Consider the following 16,082-nt stretch of genomic DNA (forward strand, 5'->3'; position numbering starts at 1 on the left):
TTGTTGGCATTTAACCATTCCATGCATTGGCACTTAACCGTTCCTGACAGTTTAATGTGTGATTAGCACTTCCTGTTTAGTATTTTTCTTTTCTTACTCCACTGGAGTTGACTTTTTAAATTCATATAATAGCAATGTGAACTGCCTTGCATACGGGCATTGAACACAATAGGCCCACAAAGAACATTTCTTTTTTCTTAATAGAATTCTGTCCTTGAGAAACTAATTATTCTGAGGTAGAAGTAGTCTCTTCCAAGCCCATCTTGGAATGTCACGGTCTTGTCCCTCCTGTTGCTCCTGGGTCTGGAATGAACACCTTCCATCACCTTTTGTGTTACAGCAAAATTTCAGCAGCCAAATATAATCAGCACCTTGCCATGTTCAGAAAATGCTGAGACATTCAAGAGACTCTTAAGAAACCACTGCCTGTTAACGAAAACTTTGTTTTTGATGAGTAGGGTTGTGGGGTGTGTGTTTAAATGCCCCCTTCCTCACACAGCAAGGAGAGGATCCTCCTTCATGAAGGAAGATAGACTGATAAGATTTATTTAAAAAGCTAATATATCTTTCCAGAATTTGTTCTAAATAATCAGAGTAAGGATGATGATAAATGTTCACATATTTGTTGAATAAATGAAATTTTATTTTTTAATGATAAATTCATGCACTCTGCATTTGGGGGCGGGAAAAGATATTTAGATATGGCAGGACACTGGGGAAAGGTGGTGAGGAGTAAGCATATCTACCTGCTGTCTTTGAAATCATATCATAGAGTTAGTTATCTACCGCTTACCTGTGTTTATTATTTACAGGTAAGGACTTTTTTTTTTTAAGTCCTTTACTAAAATGCCAGTAAATAAGTGCTGTGATTTGAAGAAAGGCATGTGACTCCAAAGCCCATACTCTTTCTACTGCTCACCTTTGGAATATACCTACATTTAAACTTTAGTCAAGTTTTATCTGTGTGAAATCATTTGTAAGTCCTAAGACTATTCTGTTTTTCTCAAAGGATGCCTTATAAAGGTCATATTTCTTTCCTGTTTAGTCCTGATTTTCTTTTTTTTTTTTAAGTTACTACTGCATGACAATTTTTATAAACCACTTCAAATACTTTTATAGAAAAAAAGTGGGATATAAGTCAATTAGAATAAAATTGCCTTTCTCAAGGAAGGAAAAAAGAAAAAGATAACCTCAGTGCTGAAAATGAAAAAAGGATGCCCTCCATATCCCAGAAAACTCAGGAATTCCAGGAAGTAGTGCCTACTGGGAGAAGGTATAGTATACATTGACCACTGAGGAAAAAGTTCTGTATGAGACCCTCTAGTTAGAGACAATGGCTCTGAATTAGTAAAGGAGAAAATCTCAGTTCTAATTTTAGAAATTCAGGGAGTGTTCTCATAACTGATAACAAGCCAAATAGTCCCCAGTTTACACTTGTAGGTTAGAAATGGCACACCGAGCCAGCATTGGGGGTTGGTTGAGTTGCAGCGCCTGTTGAGAAAAGTAGGGCAAGTGCCCTGTTATCTTTGGACTGCAGCAGACAGAACCGAGGCAGTGGATTTCGAACTTGAGTGCATGCAGATCACCAAAAATGTTTGTTAAAGCACATCCCCATCCTTCCTAACTCAGAGTCAGCCCTGGGAACTAGCAGGCGATGCTGATGCTGCTGTTCTGGGACCACTCAGAGTTACTGCCATGCATGACTGCAGTAAAGCTCCTCGAGGGATTGCCTTCAGCTCCAACTATTCTCAACCACTGGACTCAGCATCTGAGAAAGTACACCAAACTGCCTTCCCCTTAGGCATGAAAAGATGTGAATATTGAGTTACAATCTGATACAGCCCATCTCAACTCCCAATAGTCCACAAGTTTACCAGACATGAATGAACGGGTAATTCTATATCTGAGGGATTGACTCGTGTTCCCTTTGAAACAGTTATCAAAAAGGCAAAATTTCAACAAATACCTAATTTGGATTTGGAATAATGTCAAAAGAGACACACCAAGAACAGGGCAAAGAAGAGAACTTTGAAGAGAGAGCAAATGGACTTCAGATGAAAGAAAAATGTGCCCAGTTAGTATACAAACAACCACCAATGGCAAATTCGGTATTTGAGAAAAAACTTGACAAGTTTCTTTGCACTGACAGGAAAGTTAATGAGAGGGAAATAATGAAATAAAAGATAAGCCCCAAAGATCCAACTGCATTGTAAGAATAGTCAAAACACTTTTTCCCCCATAAACTATGGATTGTTCCCACAAGGTTAATGAACTGAAGGGATGAGTCTTGCTGAAGATGGAAGCCAGTTGCACTATATCATGTTTTCACAGTTTCCTTGTATCTAAATAGAAAAAGAACTGAGTGCCAGAAATGCAAAAAGGAAATTGCCAAGAACTGAAGAATACTTGAGTAGTCAGATCATTCACACTTAACCAAACAAAAATAATTTCTCAAGAGTCACAAGGGTTGAAATAGAGTATATAAATTATATTTTAGTTTCTAATTCCTTCATATTAATGCTGACTTTCAAATACTACTTCATAGTGTTGAAACCTATGGACTTTGACTCCTACAAACTCCAGGTCTTTTTTCTGCCCTTCTCTTCAGTGGTCTATAAAACTATATTCTGGTTTTTGTTAGACCATTGATCCTTCTTTCAACCTGTATGTTTTGTGTGTGTATAATATTGTTCTCGGTGCTAAATACACGTCTGATATTCAGGATAACTCTACAATTGTGACTATTTGCTTATTTTCTTGACGTTATGAGATTGTTCCTTTTTTTAATTAAAAATACTCAACATTGTGCTAGTGAAGGTGACCACTGAATATAAAGCAACATTAGTGAATGTTGCAAAAATTAGCTATTGTTAATAGCTATTGTTGCAGACATTACCTGTCCCACCTACACAACCTTTTGGAATCCTGACATACAGTCTCACAGTTGATCATGGAACCTTGTGCTCATTGTTTCCCCCGGCCATGGCTGTTTCCACCAGAGGGGGTACCTGACCTAGAGGAGACTAGTTACCAAAGACTTGCAGGGCTTGTCTTTAAAAAAAAAAAAAAGATTAGGTCAATTTTAAATAGAAGAGCCACGAAATTTCCAGTTGGAGATTGAGTGCTAGAACTGAAAGCTCTTGTAAAGTTAAGACTGAAGGTGCTCTGATTGGCATCATGAAGCTAAAATAAGAGAAAATGGGTCGCTAGAGAGAGAAGGAACAGGTATGAGAGGGAGGCATAGAAAGCAAGTGTGAGACATACAAGAATGGCCAGCTCCTGGCATTACCACAGTTCTTGCTGATTCTGGGGGCTAGTTCTACTTTTCTTTGTGTTTGGAACATTTGTGACTTTCAAACCCACTTTGTTCCTGAAGTAACTTGAAACAGGAAACTATTTAGACTCAGTTTAGTGACGTGTTTTTTTTTTTTTAATATAAAGTTTCTTTAAATCTTTCCTTCTTGAAATCATCTGTGGGGAAAAAGGAATAGGCTGCCTATATAGAAAAAAATAGATTGGCGTCAGATTTCTTCTCTGAAATACTGAATGCCAAAAAAAAAAAAGCAATAGGACAATATATATACCATTTGGAAGCAAATGGAAATATTACCTAAGAATTCTGAAACCTGTCAAACTAGCACTTAATTTATCTGGAACACTTGTATCATTCGGGATTCTTGTTACAGTTGTTAACAACTTTCTCTAAAAGAGGAGACACTCATTTAAGGAATCAGATAGCTCACAGGAGCTGTATGAGGGCCAGAAAATCAGGCTTGGGAACCACCACAGAAACAATACCCAAACCATACTGTCAGGCTGCTTCAAAAAGACCCAGTTGTGACCTGTCAACTCTCGAGCCCTCTGACACCACCCTCCCCATAAATTAAGAATATATTCAGCACTTGCCTCATCACACCGCTCAATTCTGGACTGCAGTCTTGCTGAATGGACACTATTGGCAGAGCTGTCATATGCCTGTAGAGCCTGGGAAGGCTCAGTGGTTTGGTTTCTCCATTGAGGAAGCTGGATGCCTAGGACATGAATTCTCCAAACCTACAAGGGGCATTTCATAGGCACCATTGGGAAACCAGAATCTGTGACATACCTCCTACCATAGTACTCCTGCTGCCTGAGCAATTAAATGGGAATGTATTAAGGAAACAGTTTGAGCAATAAAACCTTTGAACTGAACAAACGTGTAAGTAATTGTGGTTACTCTGATAATGAATCTCAATGTGAATGTGCATATAACTCAGAACTGAAAAGATGAAATGCTTAATTTAAATTCCACATTATTCTACCCCAAACTGGGAAATGAGGGAAAGAAGACATAAAAGCATGCTAAATTTCTACTCTTTCAAGTAGGCAGTGTCAAAAGATACTATTTTACTTTTGGAAAAATACAAGTTCAACTTTTCTATTTAGTGCTAACAACAATGTTAAAAAGAAAGCTTTCTATCCAAATCATTAGTCAAAATAACTGTGAATACAGGAACACTTGAACAGGGTATCAAAGAATAGGGAAAAGCGGAGAGGGAGAATTAGCTACAAAAAAAGCATAAAATGACAGGAATAACAAATAATGAGTGGATTAAGCACATATGGTAAAGTTGGAGTCAAGTAAAAAAAAAATCCTTTACCTATATGCCATTAGTAAAAGATACACCTAAAATGATCCAGACGGGACAAAACTAAAAGCACAACTACACACAGGCAAATGCAAAGAAAGCAGTACAGGTACATTTATGTCAAAGTATAATTCTGGATGAAAGGCATCAAACAATGCAAAGAAGATGAACAGCAGTTATGACTTTCTTTGAACATCAAATGATAAAGCATCAAGTGTATGAAACAAAATTACAAACACAAAGAGATTGACAAAAACTGGCACCAGTGACAGGGTCAGTGTTTGACAGATGATTTAGTCTACACACAACCAAAGGAGGACTATTACTTAAAACCACAACTTCCTTCCAGAAAGGGTGACTCTTGCTTCTTGAAAAGTCCTTTTCTTTAGCTGAGGACCTTGATGGGTTTGGGATCTGTAAAGCCAAGCCTGGAGTTTAGTGGGAGGAGGGTTAGAGAAAATCACATAGGTGTGCTTAAGAGAGGCAAGAATTCGGGGTTTGGGGGTACCCAGGAATGGGGGGTTGAGGAGCAGAGATGTGAGCACAAGAGGAGAGACAGAACAGAAAAAATGGCAGGAAGCCAGGGTCCTATGAAAACCCTGGTGATGCGACAGGCAATGGTTTTAGAAATAGAGACATACACTACTTCACTTGAAATTAAGTTCTTTATAAAATCTTTGTTCAAAATAAAAATAAAATCTTTGTTCAACAATAATGTATTCACTTAATTTTCAGAATCTTTTTAATGATCACAGTTATCTTCACCATCACTTTATATAAATTATTAAAGTATTTGAATTTACTTACATTACATGTAAGTGTTCACTGTTTCCTCTTTATTGCATAGCAGAAACACTTTCTTCTTTATGTTAATATAATTTGGTTTGGCAGGAATATGTCCTTAAATAGTGTTTGTTTGTTTGTTTTCCAGAAAAGCTAGGTTGGGAATATACTTTCTCAATCCTTGCTTGCTTAAAATTGTTTTTCTTTTGCCCTCACACAAAGGATAATTTGAGTCACAACTTTAGTCACAACTCATTTTCTTCAAAACTCTTCTAATGTTTACTGTGGCTAAAAAGTTCAGATATAAGGCTGAGTTCTGTTTCCCCTATAGAAAACTTATTTCCTGCCTGGTGTTCTTTGGGTTTTGTTTTTAATCTTTGAAATAAAGCAATTTTACTAGCATAAACCCAGCTGTGTGTCTTTTTTTCCACAGCCCTTTTAATCCTGAGTCTTTTCAATCTTGAGTCTTCAGTTCATTGAATGTTCTCACCTTACTCTTTACAAACCAACCAGATCTACCAAAACACTGCTCTCCATTAGACACCAGCCAGAAGCTTGGTGGTGCCTAAGCGAGAGGCACCATACTGGGTGCCATCCTGTCAGTTCTTGGTGTCCAAAAGCTGCACTCTGTCCCTACACAAGTGGGAAGAACACTTGTCCTCCACTTTGGGATTTAGTGTAACACTTCCCTTCAGAGTACCAAAGCAGTGCTGCTTGTGTTCAAATGCCTTAAAGGATTTGTAGTGAAACAGTTTCACTAAAAGAAATTTTACTTACAGTCTACCCTCCCACACCAAGATAAAGATCTGGAGAATACTGAAAGTGAAAGTGAAGTCGCTTAGTCGTGTCCGACTCTTTGCGACCCCCCCCTTGACTGTAGCCGACCGGGCTTCTCCATCCGTGGGATTTTCCAGGCAAGAGTATTGGAGTGGGTTGCCATTTCCTTCTCCACAGGATCTTCCAGACCCAGGGACTGAACCCGGGTCTCCTGCATTGTAAGCAGATGCTTTACTGTTTAAGCCACCAGGCGAGTGGGTTGCTATTTTCTACTCCAGGGGATCAATCATCCAAGCCATGTGCAAGGAGATTCTTTACCAGTGAGTTTAATTTTAGGGTAGAGATTCTGAAAAGTGTATAGTCGAATTCCTAACATTTACACGGAACACTGAAACAGTGCCAGTAATTTTGCTAGTTCCACCACTATAAAGATCCATTTTTGCCAAGTTGAAAGCAAGCTGCAGGGCCCAGGAGCGGTTAAAGATTAAAAAACAGGGCATTTCCTTGCCTACTCTAACAACTGGCTCAGAACTCACAGATAACCCGCGGTGTTGAGTCGTACTCTAAGGATGAGAGAAACATGCACCATCCACACTCAAAAAGAAAGTAGCTTTAAAAAAGGTGGGGGGCGGGGGGGCGGGGCGTGAAAGCGTAAACCAATTGTAGCGACGGCGCAAGTGTTCCAAAGGCTGGTTTCTGCAAGCTCTCAGAAAGGAAAGAATTAGTCACGTTCGTGTACCCTCTCGCGAGAGGAAGGGATTTCAACGCCACGTCAGGAACCAGAGAGCCGAGACGAGTACACTTTCCGATGGGCGGGACTTCCGCCGGAAACGGGGTGGTCTGGGACCTCTCAGAGGTCTCCGGCCGGCTTTTTTACCTGTAGGCCGGCACCGGGTGCTCTCTGGGCGTGGACGCTGTCTGGACCCGGGTGAAGATGGCTTGCGCCGCGGCGCGGTCCCCGGCCGACCAGGACAGGTGAGTCCGGAAAGAGGAAGCGATTTGGGGCAAGCCCGCCGGCTCTTTCTCTCCTTCCCCAAACCTAAGGAAGGCTCCTCAGAGGGCGCTAGGCCCTGGCCCTGTTCTCGGGCGTCTGTACCTCCCGGAGGCCGCTGTTAGCAGGACCCTAGATTCCAACTTTACGTAGCTCGATGTTTTACCTGTACTTAAGACAGAGGATATTGGGGGCTCCGTGGGTGACGGTAAGTAGTCGTTAAGTGACAACTCTTTTCTTTCTGTCGTTGTCGTGTGAGAGCAGAGCCCGCCCTCAGAAGCTTTTGACAGGCTGTTGTGTGTAAATGAACAGTTCCCGTATTGTTTTCTTTTCTTTTTTTAAAAAAGCTTTGTCTAGCAAGTGATGTTTTTTTCATCTAAGGTAATAAGTTAAAGTTCGGTTTTTAAATAGAGGGGAGCATCACCGACTCAATGGACATGAGTTTGAGCAGGCTCTGGGAGTTGGTGATAGACAGGAAAGCCTGGCGTGCTGCTGTCCACGGGGTCGCAGAGTCGGACACGACTGAGCGAGTGAACTGAATAATTGTGTAGGTGCACCGGCAATCTTGATGATGGTGAAAGAATGAATGAATTTGGGGAAATATTGCTCTATTGATACCAGCTGGGCTTTTCCTGTGGCAGGTTCATTTGTATTTATCCTGCTTATTTAAATAACAAGAAGACCATCGCGGAGGGGCGGCGAATCCCCATAAGTAAGGTAAGCATGTTTTGCAACAAGGACCTGGGCAGGTTGTCCTGTTAGGCCACAAAGACTTCTTTTACTCTGCTGCGTTGTTTGAGGCCCAAGGAGAACGAGCAGCCAACGACTAGGCTGCTTTTTAAGTGATTCTTCATGAGCCTTTGTTTGAAACAGTTTGGGGGTGGGGTGTTGTAGGGTTTGCACATTTTTTTCTTTTTTTAAACCAACGTTATGACAATCTTCTCCTTAATAAAGGAAACCAAAATTATGGCACTGTACAATATCATCTCGAGAATGTAGTTGAGTTTTTTATTTTAAACAAGACTTGCAGAAAATTCAGATGTGTTGAGTTTTACAGTTTTAGGCCCCTTATCATCATCATCATCATCCTTTTGACTTGGATTAAGTTACTCTAAAATTAACACTTTTTTAAAGTAGGTGTTTATAGTCTTAAAAGAAATGATTTCTCCCTTTTGCTGTTTCGATAGAAAAACCCAAGTTCTTAGTTGGCCTGGTGGCTTAAGTTTAGAAAGAGCCTAGAGCCAAGTGAAGGGATCGTTGTAACATTTTATTTTCACAATTAATGTTATATCCTGTTTTTTAAGGCTGATTTACATCTTGTAATCTAATGGATTTAAGGAACTTGGCCTGAAGCAATACATTATTTTTGTGTTATTTAATATCTCCCATTTTGCTGCTTAAATATATAAAGTCTGCTTTGCTGCTACAGCGTAAAGGAGAAGATGCCAAAGCACCAATTCAGAAAAATGCCTAACATCAAGCCACTTTGACAGAGGCCTCTGGTAGCAGGCTCTCAGATAATTTGGAGAATGATTGAATTACTTTTAACTTTATTGATAGCTTACATACAGAAACATACATAAATCTTAAGTGTTTTTCTTGATTAATTTTCATGAAGTGAGTACACATGGTTAAACCAAGTATCTAAATCAAAAAAAAAAAAAACATTACTAGCACCCAGAAAGATTCCTTTATGTCCCCGCCACCCCCCAGCCAGTCACCCCAGCACATATAGTCGTAACAAAGGATGACCACTGTCCTGACTTCCAATACCATAGATTACTATTGCTTGTTTTTTAATTTTATTTAAATGGTATCACACACTATGTGCTTTTATGTCTGTCTTACTTCAGTGAATGTTAAGCTTATGAGGTTTACCTGCACTTTTGAGTATAGTTTGTTAAATCTCATCTCTCTGTCGTAGGGTTTCCCAACAGCAGCACTGTTGACATTTTGAGCCAGATAGTTCATGGTTGTGAGTGCTGTCCTGTGCTGTCTGGGTCACTTAGCAGTTTCCTTGGCATCTGCCCACTGGAAGCCAGTGCCCTACCCAACCCTAATTGTGATGATCAAAAATGTCTCCAAGCACTGATAAGTGTCAGGGTGCAAGATTACCTTGATGAAAACTACTGCTCTGTAGTATTGCATTGTGTGAATGTACCACAGTCCATTTTACTATTGACAGATGGTTGGGTTGTTTCTAGTTTGAGGCTGTTATAAATAGTGCTTCTTGATATTCTCTATTTTGTATTTTTTGAGGGGGTATATACCTTGCAGTGGAATTGCATGGCCATAAAGAATGCATTTATTTTATTTTACTTCCATAGATTCTGCCAAACAATTTTCTAAAGTTGTTGTATCTGTAATAGTTGTTTAACCAATATTCATTGAACACTACTATATTCCAAGCATTATGCCAGGTGAATATATTGATGAATAAAGCAGTCCTTAACCTTGTGAAGTTTATGTTCTCATGGAAGGGAAATCAACACAAAAGTCTGAATATGTGAGTCCCAAGAATTTAAAAATTACAGTTGAAACAACTGTACGTAGTTTGTTCTTTGGTTTTCTTTAAAGGAAACCAAGGGTCTTGGTATGTGTTTTATTCATAGTGTTTGAAATGATCTATACAACAGTGTAGCAGTATCCACTTAAAGCTGAGCTATTTATTGTTTTCATCTTTAATTAACTTTTCAGGCTGTTGAAAATCCTACAGCTACAGAGATTCAAGATGTATGTGCAGCAGTTGGACTTAATGTATTTCTTGAGGTATGATATATTTCTTCATTCACTAACTTCCATACTCATTTCATTGATGTGATAACTTTAATAAATCTTGTTTTTATTTCTTTCTGTTAAGAAAAATAAAATGTACTCTAGAGAATGGAATCGTGATCTTCAGTACAGGGGCAGAGTCCGGGTCCAGCTCAAACAGGAAGATGGCAGCCTCTGTCTTGTACAGTTCCCATCACGTAAGCTTTTTTTAATGAATGAATGAATTTTGGGATAGGTTATTCCTCTACATTGCCAAAAATGTTCTAAAACTGACATTTTAACAAGTCAGAAAAATAATTTGCATTCTGTGAATTAATTTAGAAAAAGGACTACTGCTGATGGAGAGAGATAAACAGTGCTTTTAATTTCTTTTATGTTAGGACACTTGAGAATTTGATGAAACCTAGTAATCATTTTTCAAAAAAAAAAATTGTTCCATGAACATCTTATGAACCTATGGAAGTCCATTGTTGTTCCCAGGTTAAGAATGAGAAATTATTAAATTGTCAGATATTATTGCTATTTCACATCTAGAAATGCTTGAGGTCTGTTACTAATTGCTAATACTGATAAATCTAAAAAACTGTATTGGGTGAAAAAAAGCAAGAACTATGCAGTGTGGTGCTTCTAAGGTGTAAATTTAAATACAGAATATTACTATTTATTGATAGATGTGGGTACAGTGTTATTTATTGATTATATATATATATGCGTGTGTTATCAGTTCAGTCGCTCAGTCATGTATGCTGTTTGCGACCCCATGGGCCACAGCACCTGCCCATCACCAACTCCCGGAGTTTACTCAAACTCATCTCCATTGAGTAGGTGATGCCATACAGCCATCTTGCCCTCTGTCGTCCCCTTCTGTCCTGGCTTCAGTCTTTCCCGGCATCAAGGTCTTTTCAAATGAGTCAGCTCTTTGCATCAGGTGGCCAAAGTTTTGGAGTTTCAGTTTCAACATCAGTCCTTCCAGGGAATATTCAGGACTGATTTCCTTTAGGATGAACTAGTTGGATCTCCTTGCAGTCCAAGGGACTCTCAAGAGTCTTCTCCAACACCATAGTTTAAAAGTTAAAAGCATCAATCTTTGGTGCTCACCTTTCTTTATAATCCAACTCTCACATCCGTACATGACTACTGGAAAAAACATAGCCTTGACTAGATGGGCCTTTGTTGGCAAAGTAACATCTCAGCTTTTTAATATGCTGTCTAGGTTGGTCATAACTTCTCTCCCAGGGAGTAAACGTCTTTTAATTTCATGGCTGCAGTAACCATCAGCAGTGATATTCGGAGCCCAAAAAAATAAAGTCTGCTGCTGTTTCCACTGTTTCTCCATATGTTTGCCATGAAGTGATGGGACCAGATGCCATGATCTTTGTTTTCTGAATGTTGAGCTTTAAGCCAACTTTTTCACTCTCCTCTTTCACTTTCATCAAGAGGCTCTTTAGTTCTTCTTTACTTTCTGCCATAAGGGTGGTGTCATCTGCATATCTGAGGTTATTGATATTTCTCCCAGCAGTCTTGATTCCAGCTTGTACTTCCTCCAGCCCAGCGTTTCTCATGATGTACTCTGCATATAAGTTAAATAAGCAGGGTGACAATATACAGCCTTGACGTACTCCTTTTCCTATTTGGAACCTGTCTGTTGTTCCCTGTCCAGTTCTAACTGTTGCTTCCTGACCTGCATATAGGTTTCTCAAGAGGCAGGTCAGGTGGTCTGGTATTCCAATCTCTCTGAGAGTTTTCCACAGTTTATTGTGATCCACATGGACAAAGGCTTTGGCATAGTCAATAAAGCAGAAATAGATGATTTTCTGGAACTCTCTTTTTCGATGATCCAGCAGATGTTGGCAATTTGATCTCTGGTTCCTCTGCCTCTTCTAAAACCAGCTTGAATATCTGGAAGTTCACGGTTCACATATTGTTGAAGCCTGGCTTGGAGAATTTTAAGCGTTACTTTACTAGCATGTGAGATGAGTGCAGTTGTGCGGTAGTTTGAGCATTCTTTGGCATTGCCTTTCTTTGGGATTGAAATGAAAACTGACCTTTTCCAGTCCTGCAGCCACTGCTGAGTTTTCCAAATTTGCTGGCATACTGAGTGCAGCACTTTCACAGCATCATCTTTTAGGATTTGAAATAGCTCAACTGGAATTCCATCACCTCCACTAGCTTTGTTCGTAGTGTGTCTTTCTAAGGCCCACTTGACTTCACATTCCAGGATGTCTGGCTCTAGGTGAGTGATCACACTGTCATGGTTATCTGCATTGTGAAGATCTTTTTTGTATAGTTCTTCTGTGTATTCTTGCCATCTCTTCTTAATATATTATGCTTCTGTTGGGTCCATACCATTACTGTCCTTTGTTGTACTCATCTTTGCATGAAATGTTCCCTTGGTACCCTGGGTTGGGAAGATCATCTGGAGAAGGAAATGGCAACCCACTCCAGTACTCTTGCATGGAAAATCCCATGGACGGAGGAGCATTATAGGCTATATTCCATGGGGTAGCAAATAGTCGGCCATGACTGAGCGACTTCACTTCACTCTGTATATTCTTGCCATCTCTTCTTAATATCTTGTGCTTAAGAGATCTCTAGTCTTGCCCATTCTATTGTTTTCCTCTGTTTCTTTGCACTGATCCCTGAGGAAGGATTTCTTATCTCTCCTTGCTGTTCTTTGGAACTCTGCATTCAAATGGGTATATCTTTCCTTTTCTCCTTTGCTTTTTGCTTGTCTTCTTTTCACAGCTATTTGTAAAGCCTCCTCAGACAGCCATTCTGCTTTTTTGCATTTCTTTTTCTTGGGGATGGTCTTGATCCCTGTCTCCTGTACAAAAACACAAACCTCTGTCCATAGTTCATCAGGCACTCTGTCTATCAGATCTATTAAATCCCTTAAATCTATTAAATCCCCTTAAATCCCTTAAATCTATTTCTTACTTCCACTGTATAACTGTTAGGGATTTGATTTAGGTCATACTTGAATGGTCTAGTGGTTTTCCCTACTTTCTTCAATTTAAGTCTGAATTTGTCAATAAGGATCTGAGCCGTAGTCACCTCCTGGTCTTGTTTTTGCTGACTATATAGAGCTTCTCCTTCTTTGGATGCAAAGAATATAATCAGTCTAATTTCAGTGTTGACTATCTGGCGATGTCCATGAGTAGAGTCTTCTCTTGTGTTGTTGGAAGAGGGTGTTTGCTCTGACCAGTGCTTTCTCTTGGCAGAACTCTATTAGCCTTTGCCCTGCTTCATTCTGTACTCCAAGGCCAAATTTGCCTGTTACTCCAGATGTCTCTTGCCTGGAAAATCCCATGGACTGAGGAGCCTGGTAGGCTAAGTCCGTGGGGTCACAAAGAGTTGGACACGACTGAGTGACTTCACTTTACTTCACTTCCAGATGTTTCTTGACTTCCTACTTTTGTATTCCAGTCCCCTGTAATGAAAAGGACATCGTTTTTGGGTGTTAGTTCTAAAAGGTCTTGTAGGTCTTCCTAGAACCGTTCAGCTTCAGCTTCTTCAGTGTTACTCGGGGCATAGACTTGGATTACAGTGATACTGAATGGTTTGCCTTGGAAACGAATAGAGATAATTCTGTCGTTTTTGAGATTGCATCCAGGTACTGCATTTTGGACTCTTTTGTTGACTATGTTGGCTACTCCATTTCTTCTAAGGGATTCTTGCCCACAGTAATAGATATAATGGTCATCTGAATTAAATTCAGCCATTCCAGTCCATTTTAGTTCTCTGATTCCTAGAATGTCGATGTTCACTCTTGCCATCTCCTGTTTGACCACTTCCAATTTGCCTTAATTCATGGACCTAACATTCCAGGTTCCTATGCATTGAGAAGGAAATGGCAACCCACTCCAGTGTTCTTGCCTAGAGAATCCCAGGGATGGTGGAGCCTGGTGGGCTGCCGTCTCTGGGGTCGCATAGAGTCAGACACCACTGAAGCGACTTAGCAGCAGCAGCAGCAGCAACATTCCAGGTTCCTATGCATTATTGCTCTTTACAGCAACGGACCTTGCTTCCATCACCAGTCACATCCACAACTGGCTGTTGTTTTTGCTTTGGCTCCATGTGTGTATATGCTGCTGCTGCTGCTAAGTCGCTTCAGTCATGTCCCACCAGGCTCCCCCATCCCTGGGATTTTCCAGGCAAGAATACTGGAGTGGGTTGCCATTTCCTTCTCCAATGCATGAAAGTGAAAAGTGAAAGTGAAGTCACTCAGTCGTGTCCGACTCTTAGCGACCCAATGGACTGCAGCCTACCAGGCTCCTCCATCCATGGGATTTTCCAGGCAAGAGTGCTGGAGTAGGGTGCCATTGCCTTCTCTGTGTGTGTATATATATATGTATATTTGAAATGGACTGGAAGAAAACACCAAGTTTTAAGGTAGTGGTTAACCTAAGGCAAGCAGGCAGTGAGGAGAGGTGCCAGGGGTGTGATGGTCAGAGAAGACTGTTGCATTATCTCTAGCATTTTATTCCTTAAAAAAATCTTTTACAGCTTAATGACATTGAATTTTTGTTAGAAGACTCAGAAGCCTGTGCTTCCTAGCTTAAGATACAGTAAGAGCCTGATTCTGTTGCCAGCTTGTTATGTTTAGATATTTTCTTTGATCTTCAAGTCAATTACTAGGATCAAGGTAAAAATTTTTATTTCAAATAAAATGTTCTAAATTTTTGTTTTGTTCATTTAAATTTAATTTCAGCATTGTTCTTAATACATTTTCTCTCACAAAGGTCCCGATTTCTGCAAATCATTGTCTTCCTAGTTATTTAATTTTTTCTGTTTAAATTCTTATTTTCTTGACGTGATGACTTCATGAACTTTATGATTTTCAAGTACGATGACCTTTTACATCTTGTTTCTCAGTTTATATGCTAAGCCTAACTTCTGGTTCCTAGGTAAGTCAGTAATGTTGTATGCTGCAGAAATGATACCTAAACTGAAAACAAGGACACAAAAAACAGGAGGTGGTGACCAAAGTCTTCAGCAAGGAGAGGGAAGTAAGAAAGGGAAAGGAAAGAAGAAGAAGTGATCTGGCCTGAGAATCAAGGATGTGATACAGCTGTAAGAGACATGAATGGAGGCTTTGCTTGTGTCTGAGGGAAACAGAAGCTTCTTCTTTGCATCATTTAACTGAGCTGTGAACATTTGTGCCTCCCAGCTTCAACATCAGAGTTGATAATGAAATAAATATACATCAGAAGTTTGCATCCAGCTCTTATGCAGTATAAAAGACATTTCTCTTTTTTGCCTCTTAATGCAGAGTTTCTGTGAAAGAAAGAAGCATATTCTTAAATGGACAGTGGGCTCTGCCATAAGTTACTTGAAATCCTATATCTGTTTGTCCTGTATGTGAACATGTTTCAAATAAACAAGTTTAATAAGATTTGAAATACACCTTTTGTTTATCTTTTTAATTTTAGTGAAATAAAATTTGAAACGACTTTTTGTAGCTTTTGCTTATGAACTGATTAATGCCAGTAGAGGAGATAGAGAATAAAATGGGGAGTGGAAGCTTAGTGAGACCCTAAAACCAGAAGGTGGTTAAATCCTTTTGGAGGCCTATGAACAGGCAGTCTGTGGATCATATTCTTTTAATCAGTCTTTGTAATTGGGTTGTTTCATCAATTACTAGTTTGTTGACATGTGGAAATTTAAGCTTTAGATTTGCTTATTTTGTAGATTGGAATTCTAAAATTATCTATGCTTTAGCACCTTGAGATAAACTCTTTTCCAAGAAACTAAAGTAGATTGATAATTCTGACTTTATTCCAAAGCACTGTTCTAAAAGTGGTGACTTTGTGTAAAATTTAAGAGACTCCTTCTCCAGCCTTTTGTTTTCGTCTACTGAGCATCTCTTGGGGGACTGCCTTCTCTGACTCGGTGTGCTTCTGGAAGAGCTTTTAGTCACAGGACTGCACCCTGACCACAGGATGTAACCAGGGCCAGGCCAGTGGAGTGTTCTCTCGATTTTATGTATGGAGTAGAAACACAAGTACAGATGGTGATAGGAGCTAAGATTTGATTCACATCTTCCTGAGGCCTAGTGCAGCTCTTCTGTGAATCCTGTGGGTGAATTCATAGCCTTTAAACCCCAATTCCTTTTTTATTGCTAGAGA

The 16,082-nt window shown here is 39.7% G+C and overlaps 1 protein-coding gene across 4 annotated transcripts; it reads left to right on the forward strand.

Annotated features, from left to right (window-relative positions):
• Positions 1-7,016: 7,016 nt before the first annotated feature.
• SRP19 (signal recognition particle 19) lies at positions 7,017-15,300 on the forward strand. Of its 4 annotated transcripts, none has more exons than XM_068964797.1 (5): positions 7,017-7,163; positions 7,821-7,896; positions 9,877-9,948; positions 10,040-10,151; positions 14,862-15,300. In XM_068964797.1, exons 1-5 carry the CDS (start codon positions 7,123-7,125, stop codon positions 14,993-14,995), a joined length of 435 nt encoding a protein of 144 aa, XP_068820898.1. In that variant the 5' UTR covers positions 7,017-7,122; the 3' UTR covers positions 14,996-15,300. The 4 variants fall into 4 exon arrangements, with proteins under 4 accessions (XP_068820898.1, XP_068820901.1, XP_068820900.1 ...); XM_068964800.1 differs by lacking the exon at positions 14,862-15,300 and adding an exon at positions 14,830-14,861; XM_068964799.1 differs by lacking the exon at positions 9,877-9,948.
• The last annotated feature ends 782 nt before the right edge of the window (positions 15,301-16,082 follow it).

This window comes from Capricornis sumatraensis, chromosome 2 (assembly GCF_032405125.1).
Source record: "Capricornis sumatraensis isolate serow.1 chromosome 2, serow.2, whole genome shotgun sequence".
Taxonomy (NCBI): Eukaryota; Metazoa; Chordata; class Mammalia; order Artiodactyla; family Bovidae; genus Capricornis; species Capricornis sumatraensis.